General features: G+C 37.6%; 1 protein-coding gene across 1 annotated transcript in view; it reads right to left on the bottom strand.

Moving 5' to 3' along the window:
* The window catches only part of MTDH (metadherin), a 31,193-nt gene that overhangs the window by 11,501 nt on the left and 2,161 nt on the right, over window positions 1-17,531 (bottom strand). Inside the window, exons 2-7 of the mRNA XM_084282122.1 lie at window positions 13,061-13,165; window positions 8,467-8,548; window positions 7,842-8,021; window positions 6,236-6,304; window positions 3,525-3,776; window positions 1,118-1,204 (exon numbers count right to left, since the gene is read on the bottom strand). Of these exons, the coding sequence (XP_084138248.1) occupies window positions 1,118-1,204; window positions 3,525-3,776; window positions 6,236-6,304; window positions 7,842-8,021; window positions 8,467-8,548; window positions 13,061-13,165 (775 nt within the window). The remainder of the gene's footprint in view (window positions 1-1,117; window positions 1,205-3,524; window positions 3,777-6,235; window positions 6,305-7,841; window positions 8,022-8,466; window positions 8,549-13,060; window positions 13,166-17,531) is intronic.

Raw genomic sequence — 17,531 nt, 5'->3', positions numbered from 1 at the left:
TATTAACACATTCTCAATCTTTTACTAACTAGCCATTACAGTAAGCAGTAAATATTTACTAATGTGGCTTATGTGCATCAAAGACTATAAATATACTTCACTGTCTTCATGCTTCTCTCTGAATTCAAGTTGGAATGATGGTATTGCACATTGAATCTCAGATCAATCTTTCCCATTTTATTAACTAAGTTTTCTTAAGTTTCAGTCTGGCAACTGAACTTAAATTCAAGTGGATCCCTCCGGGAAATCCAATTTCATTAACATTTTTTGTACAATTACTATTTTTTTTTTCCTTAAGATAAGTTTTCATTAAGTGAGCTATTCTTTGGAGAGCCTGGTGAATTAGACCTTGGCATTTATAACTTCTTTGTTATACTGGCACAGATGCACACAGAGAATGAAGCGCTTGTGAGCTATAGGACAATGAACGCTAGTTTCACACTTGGAAGACCACAAACTGCAATCCCAGTAAACATAGCTTAATGCATAAGCACTTGGCTAGCTACTTGCTAGAAGAAAATAGACATGCCAAGCTCTTTAGATTGGGAGCAAATAAGCAAGAGAAGAAAACCTGACCCCTTTATTAAATAATAAATCACTGTAGCACTTATGTCAGTAGTATAACATACAAGATCTGTTAGGAAGCCAGGTTTGCATTCTACAGCAATTTCACCCTTCAAAACAAGACGACCCTGGAGTTCAGCTTTCCTACCCATCCTAGAAAACCTCAGGACTTAACTCCTGCCTACATAACACATTTTGAAAGTAGTGCTTCAGATCCTTGAAGGGAAAAAAGAACTCCAATCAACAAACAACAAAACCCCTGAAAGTTCAGGGTAAAAACTGTTTTCCTATGCCAATCGTTTAGATTCAACACAGAATCAATCAGAAATACCTCATTGATTTAGCTTTTGATTATCAGTTTCAAAGTTACCTTATTGCATTATTTCAGCATAACAGCAAAAAGCTTGGCAGACTTTCACAAAACAGCTCTTCTACTTGTTTACAGTTACCACTACTATTTTCAAAGGACAATCGATGGAAATAACACCTGGCAAGTCTGTTTCTACCTGTTATAGGAGAAGAGAGCCAAAAATCTTTGGAAGGGCATACATACCAGAAACTCCAGGAGTTAATCCAAAAGAAGAGAAAGAAGTAGAATTTGGTTCAGAGGTATTAATCCGTGCATCCACATTCCAAGCAGCTGTGGGGGGAGGGAAAAAAAAGAAAGAGAAAGCAAAGCTTCAGACTGCTGGCAATGTTGAAAAAGTTAGCTATTTAATGACGAATAGGGTCAGTAAAACAGAGGAAGTTCCAGCCATGTTAACATTCCATACAGCTGAGAGCAGTGTTTGCCTTATTACATGAGACAATCAGCACTGACAAAGGTGTGAATGTCTGAACATTTAGCTTGAAATCATTTTCTCCCTCTACCGCTATTTCTATACAGAATATTAGATTTTCTTCTATATATAAACTTTTCTTTTGTGAGTAGATTGAGTTTTGACACCCATATTGCTGTATTTTCCCCCCTATTACCAAGACTGGAGTTATGAAAAAGCCTATTTGTTAGCTCTGTAGATGACACCTAGCTTCAAGCAAATTGCTTTTATGTTAAGAACAGAACTGAGTTCAGAACAATTTTTGACAAATAGGAGATGCTGATTAAAAATTACAACATACTTAACTCTGTGAAGTGGAAAGTAGAAAACAAGACAAAATAACCAGTGGCATAAATGTGTCAAAAAGAAGCAGCTGGTTAGAATGCGATTATATGATTATAAGGAGAAACTACTAGGAGTTATAATGAGCTACAAAGAAAACCTCAGGAGGTCCCTAGTACATCCTCCTCTCCTCAACTCACAGACAGCTCTTAAGGTCGGATAAGGCTGCACAGTGTTTTTTAGCCATCTGAATCTTTAAAGTCTCCAAGGATGAGGACTGGTTACCCACAAAGGTTGTACGTTTGTGATGCCTGACTGTCCTTGTGAAGAAAAAGTTTCTGTTTATACCCATTCTGAACCTCTTGTTTCAATTTATGTCTGTTGTCTTCCTACCACACACCACTGTGAAGAGCCTGTCTCTGCCTTCCCAGCAACACCTCACAGGTTCTGGCAGGCTCCTGTCAGGTTCTCCTGAAGTCTTCTGTTCCCCAAGCTTGACAGACCCCATTCCCTTAGCCTCTCCTTCCAGGGCTCCAACAACTGACCATTTCTGAGGCTCTTTGCTGAATTTGCTCCAGCTGATCAACATCCTTTCTGTATAGGGTGCCCCAAAACTGGGCATAGTACTCCAGATACAGTCCAAGAAGTGCTTAGTAGAGTGCACAATCACTGCCACAATCCACTGACTCCTGTTAATGCAGCCCAGAACATTGTTGGCATCCTCTGCTGCCAGGGCCTTTGGCTAGCTCATGTCCACCTCAGTGTCCAGCAGGATGCCCTTCCCACAGAGCTCCTCTCCAGCCAGCCTAACTTTGATACAAACCACCCTAATTTTGATAGAAAAATGCTGAGAGAGACAGCACTGAAAACATTACTAAAGTTATGGATGGTAAAAATATACCCTCTGTTCATCCACAATCTGGTCACTTAACCAGAAGCTGATCAGTCTGGTCATGCGTGACTTGTTCTCAGCAACAAAACAAGAGCAAGCTGTTTAGTTGCTAAGAAATACCACATCAGAATATGAAGCAGAGAATATGGAAAAATAAAAAAAAATAGAAACAACAACAAAAACACTTGCTTCTTCTCAGTAATAAAAAGCTTTCAATGGAATACCAGGTCCAGTCTCTGGCACCACAATCCAAGAAAAGTGGGACAAATTAAACCAGTCTAGACAAAAGCAGCATTTCTGACTATAGCAGAACATTGCTTTCCAGAAAAGACCATGATCATTTAGACTGAACAATGGAAAGGGCAATATTACAGTATCTACTAATAAGATTGTTGCACAGACAAACAAAAATTGCATCATTTATCTGGACAATATAAGCAAAAAAAGCTAAAAATTGTACTGGCAAAAACTAAAAAAAAAAATCTAATGGGGAAAAAAAAACAAACAGTAAAAGCAGTAAAAAGAGACTGTCACAAGAGCTGAGCAATCTTCGTTCCTGAAGCCTAAACAGATGTCTGTCAATACAACACAACTGATTTGATCATGTGTCAACAGAACAGACTTATAACCTGGGTTCTAAGACAAATTTCAAAAAATAAAAAAAAAATATATATACTTCAGTGACTTAATATACACCTTCAGAATTTTAGAAAAGTGATAAAAAAAAATTGGTTTCCTTACAGAAATCATTTTATTTCAGATGAAAACTGAAAACCCCATTAAACTAATGAGAAACATAGACGATAAGCCATCAGAACTTGCAATAAACAGAAAATGCTTAGTTCACATTTCACTAGACCATTCCAAGATTTTTTTTTGAACACATAAACAAAACTATTCCAGAGATTCAGTACCAAAAATTATGTAGAAATGCTTAAGTGAAGCAAATTTTTCTCAAAATAGCTTACCAATAGGAGTGAACAAAGAACGCTCTTTCCAGGGCCTGCCCACCAGGGTTACGCCCCAGTCCTTTCCATTCCCATTAGCATCTCCAGCGTCTTGGCCCCAAGCCGATGTCTCAGTCTTCCTCTTCCCAGCTGTAGCTGAGGAAACAGACGTCCATTTCTCCTCCCCTACACCAATCTGTGAGGAGATTTTTACAGACTTCTCATTCCAGCTTCCACCGTTTACCGTATGGCTTTCACTCAATCCTGTAGAAACTTGAACATAAGAATAATGAAACGTTACATAAAATACTAATTGGATGAAGAATTAAAATCTTACACGCACATACACTTAGCAATAAAAAAAGAACAAATGAACAACAGCTTTGCTACACCAGGGTGATATAGAAGAGCTGCTGCTCTGTCTCAGCTGATTTTCCAGTTCAGATGATACACACCATCTGTCAACTAACTTGAAGAGTGAGGGGAAAAAACAGCACCAAACTGCACCCTTCTTCCTGTGTCCCTTTCTTTATAAGACTTATAACTTGTTTCATCGGTGCCTCTAGATTAAAAAACAAGGCAATTTCTCTGTCAGTCTATGGTGATGCAATGGCTTGTGGAGAGCCCTATGTATTGAATGGAGAACAATTTCTGTTTTGTAACTATGGTGGCATACAATAGTCCTCTAAGCACTAAGTAGAAGAAATGACATGTAGAAAATGCTTCCCAAGTGCTACATGGAATTTACTAGGCACATAGCTATCATTAACTACAGAGACCAAACTTGGGAAGGGGGGGGAACAAACAAAAAACCCCATGGCAAGCTCTCAAAATAATTCATAAGCAATGTATTTTACATTATACTACGGTAAGAGACCACAAATCTTTATCTGCAGTCTACGTTGCTGAGGAACTACTAGTCAGAGCAAGTTTAATATACACTTTCAAAGGACTCAGTACTACACCAAGACAAAGACCATTATAAATTTTCTTTTCTTTTAACGTCCCCATAAAACAAAGGCTAACGATCCCCTGGCACACCCAACGTGACCTATATATGACACACCTTTCTCAAAGGGCCCTGCATATCAAATCGTTTTTTTCTTTTAATACATTGTAAACAACAGAAAAGCTGCATTTGACAAATGATTAAGTATCTACGTATCATGAGTGTTACACTTAAATAAATACTCAGCTAAAAAGTGACACATAATTAAGTCAGAATCATATGTCCACAAAAACTACAGATGAAATGTTGTTATTTCATAAATGAATTCCACTCAGGCAGCATGAACATACCAAATTCAAGGCAGCCTCACTGGCAGAGAAATGATTTGCTGAGATACGCCTACATGTTCCTAGATTAATCCTATTTCCAAACACAGCCAGCTGTAATGTAACAACCCCTGTACCTAAAAACACCATCCTTTCTCTCACAACTCTAGAGATGCTACACTGCGTCAATTTATGTCCTCTGTGGGTAACATGTCCTCTTAGGGGACGGCAACAACAAAACCAGCAAACACAGGAACTGTTAGTGTAGCTGGTAGAACAACTCTTTGGAAATCTTGCAAGAAGACAGCTGAAGTCCTGGAGCAAAGCTTGATTATTCTGTTTAATAAACCACTCTTCCAGAAACTTTTCATAGAAATCACTGAAAACTTAAGGTTGGAATGGATCTCTGGAAGCAACCTACTTCTACCTTCTGCTAACTTCCACACAGCTTACTTAAAAATTGTGTCACATTACTCAGTCTTTATGATTACCAGAACTTGAGAGTTCAAAGCCTCTCTGGGCAACCGTGTGAAGAGCTTCCTTGGTGACGCCCAAACAGAATTTCCCTTAGTGCAACTTAATCACTGCCTCCTATCCTATCGTTATGCATCTCTGAAGTACACGGCTCCCTTCTCTCTATGCTATGGTCCAGAAAGTTAGCGTGTGAATCAAAGCTCTCAAAAAGTGGCAGTGATGCATTTTCTGGACCTGGGTGCTCTTAATAACTCATTTGTTGACTTGTTTAAATGACTACTCTTGTTTAAAGAAATGCCACTAATGCTGGCTATAAGAAACTACCACCTGCATATCACTATGCCAAACTAATTCACTTCAAGCACTGCTCTATCACCATCTCTTACCAAAAAGCCATTACAATTCATCAGTCAACCATAGTCTAAAAATAGCCAAATAGTTTAACAATTATATGACAAATAATGTCCTCAAAATTAATGCCTTTACAGTAAACCCCTCAGAGGAGCATTGAAAGAACTGAATAACCCACAGGTACACAACCTGCAACGAGTGCAAACTTCACAATAATCAACTATCTTTGAAATCAATTATCTATATTTGTTTTTCTTTGAGCAAATAAACTTATTAACAAAAAAAAGTAAATTTGAAAAGCTAGCCTGAGGGATTTTTAACTGGAGCTTGAGAATAAGCTTTAGCATTCTGCAAGTAATGATCTGTACAGCAAGCAATCTGGCTGAAAATTTTAGACACTAGATCCTTTTTTTTGTATTTTATACATCCCAACAGATGTAATAGAGACTGTTTTCAACCTGTTGAGTAGTAACTGCAACTTAGAAGTATAACATTTGCATAGCAAAAAGAGCCAGCTGCATAATAGAGTTCCAGATTAGTAACCACATAACACCCTGCACTGACAATGTGCTTTCGCTTCTGTAGAACACTTTTCCAGTTAATTAGGATTCCTATTCATGAAAGCCTTTTACCTTGTGGAATTGATGACTCCCCTTTGGAAGGTTTGGAGCTGCTAACTTGCACATTCAGAAGCGTATCACCTGGTGAAGAGGTAGGAGGAGACAGAGCTAGAGTAAATTTCTGCAGACAGCAACACCTGTAGAATTCCTTTAAGAATATTCACTACTGGTACTTAAAAACAAGAACAAAAACCACACACACACACTAACGTTAATCAGTACCTCAAAGTAAATTAAGCCATCTCCAGTAAACTTAAGAGCAAAATTAATACTCTATCTTTCATTGTGGTGATTCTTATAGACAAATTGAACTCAAAGATGATTTACAGCCTACAAACTGAGTAGCTGCAGATTCCAAAGAATTCTAGCTAGTTTCCCAAGAATGGCAAGCAGACATCTAAAACAGAGGCTGTCCTTTTCCAGCTAAGGGTAGCTATACATTTCTGTAATGATTAGAGATATTTCTGACTTTTACCTTCCCATGAAAACATTAGAAACAGCTGATTCTTTTTCAATTTAATCTTATATTAGGTAATACATCAAAACATATGCTGCGTAATGAAATTTGCCTAGAGAGTTTACAATAGTCATGGATAGCCACAGAATATACAGACAGCTGGAATTACTGTTCCTTGAAGCTGTTTGTATGCAAACAGTAGGAAAAAAAGAAAACGGGAAACAATTTATCCAATTTCAAAGCACTCAGTCAAGATGCAAACAAGAGTCAATTAAAAAAAAAAAAAAAAAAAAAACACAACGAACTTAAGTTCTGCAAGTTTCAGTATGTTGTTATAAGGTACCAGATAGTAGCTAGGCTCAGTCTTATTGCTGTTTAGCTAGAATATCATTTCATTAAAGAGCTGAGTATATCAACAGGTTAGAAATACTCCAGAAAGCTAAACTGTGTCTTTAGATTCTTTTAGCTTCTTAAGCCACTTCTCATCTACAAGCAAATATGAATTCCTATGCCTACATGCTGCTTAAACCTGAGACTACCTGAAACAGCAGCAGCCGTTGGAGCTAAAGCCTATTTCCTTATTGAAACCTCAGCTGCTACAATTGATTACCAAACTTCAGCCAGATGTGTCCCACCATCATGAACTGTGCTAACGCATGTACTAATAAACCAGACAATGAAAAAGTCTGCATGTTAAGCAATGAACATAATCAGCGTAGAGAACTTGTAGGTGTAACCTTCCTACAAGGAAGCACTCAAAAAATTGAGTTGGTACTGCCTGCAAGAGTGCTGTGGGGTGAGTTTGAACTTTCCAGGGAACATAATGGGCAGAATCAGCAGAGCATGAAGGCAGGAATGGAGACAGACGGCCACGCAACTGTGCAGCAACTGATATACCATACTGGTGCTGACACAGCTCTGGCGTGGAGAACATTGCCTCAGCCATTTGCTCCATGATGTCATCTCCTGAGCTCTCCCAAAACCGTGGCTCAAACAGAGGGGGAGTTTTGCACAAGGAAAATTGTCTTTGTGGTTTGAAATAATTTCCTCAAGAGTTACAACTCCAAATATATCCGCTATGCCTAAACAGTGACTGTTTTGGAAGCATTCAGAAGACATCATCTTTCTAGAATTCTTTCACAGACCTCTTGACTATCATACCTTTATTTTTTCTGAGACCAACGGGAAGTGATGGTGTAGGCATCAGCTGTTCGATGGATACAGTAGCTGTGTTTTCTGACCCTTGGGGATTTGATTCTCCCGAGCCACCATCAGTCAACACCTTGTCTCGCTTCCGCTGCTGTCGCTTTTCTCTGTTACTGATTTTAGTTTCCCAGGTTCCTAATATGTTCCCCCAAATGAAAACATGATTAAGTTAGAGTGCAAACAGGAAAGAGCTTTACCTTGTCTCATATCAAGCTGAAGTCTGAAAAAAGCTTCAGTTTAAAAATCAGACCCAGCAGGCAACTTCAACGTTAGCTGGAGAAAATGAACAACTGGCAGAAGGTAAGTTTTTTCCTGGATGCAATACAATAGCACTTTGCTTCCCAAAGCAAACATGAATAACACAAGTTACTGTATTATACATGACTATTCTCAGTTTCTGTAAGTTTAACTGTAAGAAATACAGTTAAAATCATTAAACGTTATTTCACAGATCAGATTTCCAGATCTAATATACAACTTGAGTTAGGACAAAATGAGTTTTCTGTTTATGAGTCACAAACAAGTAATAGCATTTAAATCAAAGTACATCTAATCGATTTTTTTTGTTTGTGTTCAGTACCTTCATCAACTTCCTTTCCATCTAGACGTGATGCATCTTGAACCGTTTTAGCATCTCCCTTTGATTTCTTTTTTTTCTTTGACTAGAATAAAAATAAAACATTATCTTATTAATTATTTGGTGATTACTCATTATGTACTTAGAATTTAAAAAACAAAACCAAAGGAACAGGAGCAAACTTAAAACAGATTTTTTCTTAACAACCCTCTGTATGTCCCTTGAAAATTAAAGGACTACTAACCAATACTTATACCTAAGCATAAATTAAGACTGTTAAAGGGCATTAAAACCTTGTGCAGGACACAAATGGCAGATGGAGGGAAGAAGTATTTATGCTACAGAACACAAATTCTTGTGGAAGAAGCAATGCTGATAGCGTCACAACCACAGAGGAATATGAACTGGTTGACAGACAGATCCCACTGGTAAAATCTGTATAGTTATACATGTACATGGAGCAACAAAGAATGACAGTGATACCTTAAATTACAAGCAAACAGGAACAAAACAAACAAAAAACAAGTTGGTAAGAATTCCAGCACGGAAAATTACTTCAAAGCAGGAACTGGGCTTAGAGCAATATGCATTTTTATTTATTTTAAACGATTCCACCTGTCACTGTTCCTTCGCTATACAGGCAAAGATAAATGAATAGGAACAGAGATAACTACCCCTGCAAGCAATTTTGGTGCAATAGGTAATAATATAAAATGTTAAAAAGATACTATCAAAAAAGAAAAAAAAAGAAAAATGACCCTAGATATTTGGAGGGAGTACATTGCAGAAAAACCTTTGAGTTTAGCCTTTTGATAAGCTAAAGCGATGGCAAAATGACTTGCCTGCCTTTTTACAAAGAAAATACAGTACTAAAAAGCTTTTTGATCTAGTGAAGAGGTGTCTAAGAACTACTAGATAAACCTAAATGAAAAAAATATTTAAGTTTTTAAAGCAAGAAGGCTATCTACTCACTTTACATCACAACTTCCACTGATTCAGTGTTTCTGTACGTGACAACTCTAACAGGGGTATTTCAAGTATACCGAATGTCTTTCTGGATGTCTAGAGCAAGACTAGCAACTGGGTAATAGTTAATTACCAGCTTTTTACCTGAGTTCAGACTATGATTTGCAAGTCTTAGATGGCTAAGTACCATACACTAATCTCTCTAGGACTGGTAACAAATAAGTTATCACCACAGTTGTAGCAGAAACCCTATGGGTCCACCACGGTATGCAGTGTACGTGCCTTTGAGTTAGCATGCCCCCAAAGCATCTTGTAGCTTCCACATAGGTCCTGAAAGCAGCATAGCTTGTTAGTGCAGCTAATAAAAATGCCACCGCTTGTATGCAGTGCTGTGCCAGCACACCTGTAACACAGAACTGACTAGAGCAGTTAATTCACCACTTGCTGTACTAGGGGACCCACAATATGCAAGCATCCAAACAGAGTTATTTCACAAACTTGCTCAGGAAACTACCTTTACCCACATACTGGCTGGGTAACTTCAGAACAGTCTCTAAAAGAAAAGGGCCTGTTTCAAAAGCTACATGAGAAGAATTGGTTCTAAGAACATGAACAAGCCAGATCATTTCTCAGAGCACCTTCCAATTAAAGGATTAAGCATGACAGCAGACAGCATGAAAGACGATTATGATTTGCTTCTTGCCAGTTAAGCAAAGGCAAGGTTAGTGATCGTGCACCTTCATCCTCCAGTCTCAGCTACACTGAGAACGGAAACTGAGGTCTTAGAATCTCACATCCACAAAGACATCACCACTCATCTGGTCTTTGACATGAAGAGAACATGTCAGAAGACTTCACAGGTCTTTCAGATAGCAGTTTAAGATGACTGCTTCTCCAGGTTGTAACTGCAGTTTCTTAAGAAATTCACTTTTACAGAGAAACTGACATCAAGCATTACATTTCTGATAAAAACATCAAAGCTTAATAGTTTTGAAAGTTAAGATTTTAAAAACAGTCCTTGTTAGCAACAACAACTGGGAATACAAATACTGAAAATACATTTGCTTTCCTAATCTGAGTTACTAGAACTTAATCTAAGAAGCTGGAACTATAATTAGGTATCTAGCTTATTCAACACCTGCCAAACCAAGTTCTGTACCCATCATTATCCTGGTAACAAACTGACTGCTAAAGGTTAAAGATGTTAAAGTGTCTCAAGCAACCTAGCCAACCATTTTGCAGAAGCCCTATTCATTCAAAGTGTCAGCTTCTGCAACACAGAAAGCTGCCAGTGTTGGGTCTGTCACCAGCCAAGGAGCACATGAGGAACTTGGCAGGCTTGCCAAAATTTATGTCTGTAAGATACATGGTCCCCCATGCAAGAACAAGCTATAGAGAAATAAGCCTTTCTTCTGCATTCTTAATGGTCTGTTTATTTCTAGTATCCAGGACAAGGCAGTTTTGTGTATTTTTTAAAAAAAGAACTGGCAATAAAATTTTAAGATTCTACAGTCTCATCCAGAGAAGTTTTTTTTTTTAAATAGAGTCCCATATACTAAGCGACTAAAAACCCTGTACTGCGCAAGTCACTGAAATTGAAAAAAGGGAAGGAACTGTTCTGTGTCAAGAGAATGATGAACTATATGAATCAGCCACAACCTAGACATTGCCCAAAGCTTCCCTTCCACACAAAGCAGAACAAGAGGACAAAACCTAAATGACTACCCTGAAAAAAAAACAGGCATGAAACTCACAAGGCTGAAGGAGCTAAGAAATACAGAAACACGAATGGAACTCTGTTTTTCATCAAAAGCAAATATTTAAGCACAACAAAAAAAATCATACCCTTCAGGTCACAGATTATATGTATTTATATATCTGTATACATGCATGCACTACTTAAATCCTACCCATCACCTCCTACCGCCCACCTCAAGCCATACAAAGAACGAACACCTACACAGGACCCCTAACGTTCTTCTTAGCAGGCTTATAACGTTACAAACACAACAGCTGCCCCGAGAGGCTTAACCAAATAATTAGATGCCTGCAAAGTTACCCACAGCTTAAAGCAAGTACTTGGGGCTGTTTTTAATTGAAGGGTAACAATCAACTCCAGAGGCAAACGCGCTTCCCCAAAGTGATATGAAAACAATCTGTTGAACGAGCATCAGAAATCCATGTGGTGGTACCAGTCTCCTGCAGCTTTCATTTAACATTTCAACATTCAGTTTTAAGGTAAAGCTCAGGTTGAGTATTGAAACACCTTACCTGCCTGGAAACATGCTTAAGGTAAAGTGAAAGTTAAGAATAAAAATGTGGTTGTTCCTTCAGGATCACATTTTGTTCCGTTCTTGAAAAGAACAGTCTGATATGTGACTCATGGAGAAGAGAAAGAAGCGTGCAGCATGAAATTTTCTGTAAAATGGCTTCACCTTTTAAGTCTATTTGTCAATGATGAAAGCTTGCAGAGTACTATAGCCAACTGACACGATACAATTAACTTTCTGATAGTTTTCTTTTCACCAACAAACTAACTAAAAAAAAGGGTAGTCAAGTAAGTTAATTAGAGCTTGACTGAGCTAAACAAATTCCAGTTATGAAGTAGTGTTTTCTTTCTCGTGAACTCCTCAGCAGTTAGAGCAAAAGCACTTTGTGAAGGAAATTTTATTAGTTAATCCTCAAATATATCAAATGATTTGAGTCAATTTACTTTGTCAAAATATATGTATGTACATATTTAAAGGTTTTTAAGAGTGAATTTTTATCATTCCTAATAGTAAAAAAATTAAAATAAAAAATGCAATGTTTACCAGACCAGAACAAAACTGGTAGCTAGTCTTCACTGTAGCATAAGCCAGGAAATATATTAAGTATTTTCAGAAATTCATGCCAGTCAGAAAGTTTCATGCACAATGTTAGCAAAAGAACCAAAATAAAGTTTTGCTCAGGGGCCTATCATAAATATACCTATGTTGCCTAGAAGAGAGAGCATTTATGGCAAAGCTAGAAGAGATCAGTCCTCACAGAGGAAAAAAAATAACATTGTCTTTAGTATGGCTACCTAGTACATACAGTTTCAGATCAAGCTTTAAAAAGATGTTCTAATGCAGCTGTTCAATTTGCACAACAAGAAAGCTCACACTAGACTTCAAAGCCTGTGTTTGTCATCAGAAATTAAGATCTCTAATCACTAATGGATACATCTGACAAAAGAAATAAGTATGCACATGCTCTTAATCCTTTCAATGGTAGTCCCTCGATTGTTGGGCCATTTACAAGCCACTTAACAATACTATCATTATGCCGCATCTCCACAGAAGCCCACAAAGATTAAACACAAACTTGATTTCTGTAGGTTTAACATCTTCAAACTGCAAACAATGCCATCAGTGTTTAGCAGGGGGGTTTGTTTTGCTTGATGCAAACACTCCACGATAAGGCATGATCTCAGAAGCTGAGAAAATTCATTAGCTCTTTCCAACAGAGCATTAGATTAATACTCTTCATATTAAAAACACGCCCCCCCCCCCCAACTCAGATAAATAACTGGATTTCCTACCACAAATAGAGTTATTAGATATTGAAGCAACATGCATTAAACTTCGCCATTTTCAAGTACATAACTGACCTTTTCATTCTTCTTTTCTGCATCCAAAGGTTGCTTTGTATTTTCTTTACAGACAGGCTGTATTATTTCATCCTCAGATACATCAAGGAAAGACCGTCCATTAGGCTGTGTAAACAGTAAGTATAAATAATAAAAAAACTGGAGAAAGCAGATGAAGCAAAGCTTAGCCTACACAATGACTGAAATGCAACTACTTGACTTAAAAATGCCTGCAAGATTGAGTAAAACCCACAGAATTTTGGATAAGCACTCGAAATATCAACTGCAGTTCTCTATTTACTACATGTATGAATGAGAATGGAAAGAAAATAGAATTCCCCTCATTTCATCTGAATCTTATTCAATATAGGAATTACTTATTGAAATAAATTTCTGTAAGTTACCAGCCTTGAGACCAGCTACATCTGTACATGCCATAAGTTATCTAATTAAATGAACACATTTAGCACTTTGTGGCAGCTTGAATTTTTCAAATCATTTCGATCTGGAATAAATTTCTTCACTTTATTCCCCAAGTACCCGTGCGTAACCCTCACAGCTCACTTGCTCGACAAGTTAAACTTCCATAGTAGAACAGAAATTACAAGTTAAACATGCAGCATGAACAAAGAACATCCTGTTGTTCTTTTCAGATGGTCAGACTCGAGGGTAGTCATCGCATCAGCCAACTATTTTCCCTTCCAGAGTAATTAAAGGAAGGAAATTAGCATGTATTACTTTCCAAAAGTTTCTATGATAATGAAGTTAAAAAATCTGGACAGTCCTAAGTCTTATCGTCACTTTGACAGCAGAGGCATATGTCTCAGCTTGCATATTCCCAATGCAAATATACAATAATTTCTTTAATGTTCCCAAAAAAATGAAGAGTGAAGTTGTTGTGTTGAACAGGATTAAACTACCTGAAGTTTTATACTGCTGTTAGCAATTACTCTCACCGAGAGAAATGCAACTGCCACAGGTATTAATTGATACTAGGTCCACACAACAAGTTTCTTGTTATTCATAATGATTCAGGTATTTAATTTTCACTCTAATTTAGGGTGTTAAGCATAAGTAACCACTCTACCTCATATTTGCTTTTATGTCTGGGTCAAATGTATTTCCTGTGCAAGACATCTAGTTAAATAAAGTTTAAACCACCACATACATTGTTCTCAGTTATTCTGTTTATTAAAAAACATGAGCTACCTTAAGTTCACATTAAACCAACCTGATTGCTCTGAAGCAAAAGGCTACATTACAAACTTAGGGTGACCTAAGTAATGAATACCAGCTCCTCTGCTTAACTGTGAAGGGAATTTTTTCTTGCCATTTTATATTATGCTTACAGAGCACCCCTGGCACCAGTGCGTAGCATAGTATTGCTTACTGTAGTTAGCTAGCATGCCAACTTGTTATTTGTAGCTATTAATAGAAATTGAAAGATCAGATCACCTAACCCCTCTCCTCCTGCAACAGCTGGCTTTGAACTAGACCTTTTATATCTAGCATGCTACACTCCGTCCCTTGGCTTTCTGAAAAATCGTTTTATAGATCTGTCTCGCCAAACCCTGTCCAGAAGTTCCTCTCAACAGAGCTCACAGTGCAAGACTCCACAGGGATACCAAAGATCTCATGTTCAATCTTGACAATAACCCGCTGCCAAAAATCAGTTCTCAAACCTATTTTTCCAGATGCCATACAGACAGCTACATTGTTAGTGGTGCAACGTCGTTTTAAAACCCATGATCTTTAAGATTGTAAGGTAGAAAAAGAATCTCTACGTTATTTACTGGTATGTCTAAATAACGGATTTGCTGCAGTATTCTAGTATTGCTATCGGACTTGTGTCAGAAATGTTCACAGCCAGCTAACTTCTTTTAATTCTATACATTGCTTTGCTTCTTTGATATAAAACATATAAACTTATGAGTTTGAACACCAGTCTTTATCCCTCTCAATATTTCAACACAAAACATTTAACACATGGAATTTGTAAAAACTTCAGCCATTTCTCTTAAGTAATAAACTAATTCATATCTGTTAAGAACCCTCTGGAAAAATTCATCCACATGACTGCTTAAAACACTGTCTGATCATCTGATCGTGTAGACCATGACCATTAGAAATCAGGTTAAAAGCCTGAACCGTCATACATTTCTCCCTGAATATTTGCAATATTTGCCTCTTTGGTGGAAGCTTTCCACATTTGATTTCTACCCGCAGATGAATCACAGACTTTAACCAAAATTCATGTGACCATTTTTGGGTATAACAAAGATAGCAACAGAAGCGGGAAAGAAAAAAGCTTTTCCAGAGTACTGAGAAGTGTTTCTTTTAAAAGACAACTACAGCTAAAAAGACAAAGTTTAAAACTTTGCAGTAATATACTAAACTTCCACCAATGGTATTAAATCACTCAGATTGGGCAAGTTACTATATGCCATCTTTTTTTTTTTCTTTTCTTTGTCCTAACAGAAATAGGGAAGATGTGACAGCAGAAATACTGCTGTCAATAACAATATCCATTTCTGAACACACTCCTGGACTTGCCTGATCTTAAAACTCCAATGTTTAAACAACCCTTTTTCCACACACATTCCTCTTTGAGGGAGTTAAGGTAATCCAGAAGCAGAATAGAGGTTGTGCTGACATTAAGTGCTGAAATGAAACTTATTGTTCTTTAAATACAGTACAATGCTACGGATACCTCAGTTTCACACTGCAAAAAGCAGTAATGAAATTGCTATCAAATAGTTTTACAAGGCCATATTAGCCAAAGTCCTTGGTTACACATTACAAAGCTACACCTACTTTCATTTTTTTTTTTGGCCAATGAAAGAATCCATTTACTACTATTTTCTGCAAGCTTTTCTTAAGACAGAAACTAAGCAATTTTCTCTGCAAGCCCTGGACAAGCCTACAGCCTTCTTACTGCTGCAGTTTGACAGGTACAACACGCGAGTATCAGTTAGAAGTATGAAAAAGTCTTTATGCAGTCTATTTCTAAGCGTAATAAGCATAGCCTGAAAAGTTCTTTGAAGGAGGCCAAGTAAGACGCGTTCTCAAATGAATGCCAAAGCTTGTACCAAAATTAAACTTCAGTGTGCGGCCTTTACTGTTCGGGTGTACTTCAAACAATAGGAAATATATTGTCAGCTTGGTATTTTCTGCATCTATAAATAGAGGGATGAATGGCTTTCTATAAGCTGTAGCTGAATACAGAAGAATTTTACTCTTAAGTTTCAATGATGTTTTCCAGATTGTACAGAAACCATGTTAAGATCAGTTTCACCTTTTTCTTCTGAAGATTTAAAAAGCAGAAGAGAGGCACAGGAATTATTCACAAGGGAAAAGAACTAAAATCAAAGATCAAGAGATTTTTGGAAAGGAAAAGAAGTCTTAATAGGGGCTAAAGAGCTCTGAGATGGAAGACAAAGCGCTCTCTCCCCTGCCAGGAGCTAAGGAAAGAGGGCTTGAGGTTTACTGCACATCTACAGAGAGAATCTAAAGTGAGGCTACCATGACGCTACCTTGCTCCAAGCTGCTGGAGGAAGCCAGGACTGGCTCTCTGAACTTAGTGCTCGTGAACGCTAAATCATTCATTTGATCTCAGTCTACCCACAGCAAGTCAATAAACAGAACGCCACAGCTACTCCAGCATCCAGGCAACTCCCTGCTACTCAACTCCACATCGTACTAAAAACCTCAGTTAAATTGTACCGTACTTACGAAGGAACCAAATAAACCCAAAGACAAGAAACAAAGCAATAATACTCTTCCTCGGAAAGGGAACAGCGGAGAACGTTTCTGATCCTGACTGATGACAGCGTACATCACCCGCCCCACAATGAGCTCAGTAACCCTACATTAAAGTAACCCTACGGCTTTTAATTAGACATCTGCAGTGTGCTTTTTAATGCTCCAGACCAGTTGCTCTAAGCTTTCTGTAATGCCTGTAATGGAAATCTAGACCCTGGCATAGCAAACCCTCTGGTAAATCTACTGATAATAGGCTTACTCTTTTTCCTTCACAGACCTCATTATTAGCACGAGTGTACAAAAATACAAGATGAAACCACTACAGCCTTCGGTAGGACTTTTTGCTGCTTCTCTCAATTTCCAATGTGATTTTAAATGTTTTTCATGGTGAAACAAGTCAGAAAATCTTGGAACGTGCTAATACAGGTCCCCATGAACTAATGTTGGATAACGAGCACGAGGCAGGCCTATTTAAGTTCACTGCTGATACAAACTTATTTGCACTGTAGTTAATGATTCAGTTTTTTCATTTTCTTTCCTGTAAAGTTTTTTTTTTTTTTAATCTTATCTCTGCATTGAAATAATGGATACAAAGTAATACGAAAATAACTTTCCAAATCTTAAGAATACAGAACGATACCTTAACAGCTGAAAAACTGTTTTACTCTTTTTTGACTGTGAAACTATTTGCTCTTCCATAGCCTTCACTTTTGCTATTTTGTGCCTGAGT

This window comes from Netta rufina (genome assembly GCF_964035555.1).
Source record: "Netta rufina genome assembly, chromosome: 2".
NCBI lineage: Eukaryota > Metazoa > Chordata > Aves > Anseriformes > Anatidae > Netta > Netta rufina.
Note: the sequence above shows the minus strand (reverse complement) of the source record. Positions and strands in the feature narration are given on the sequence as shown.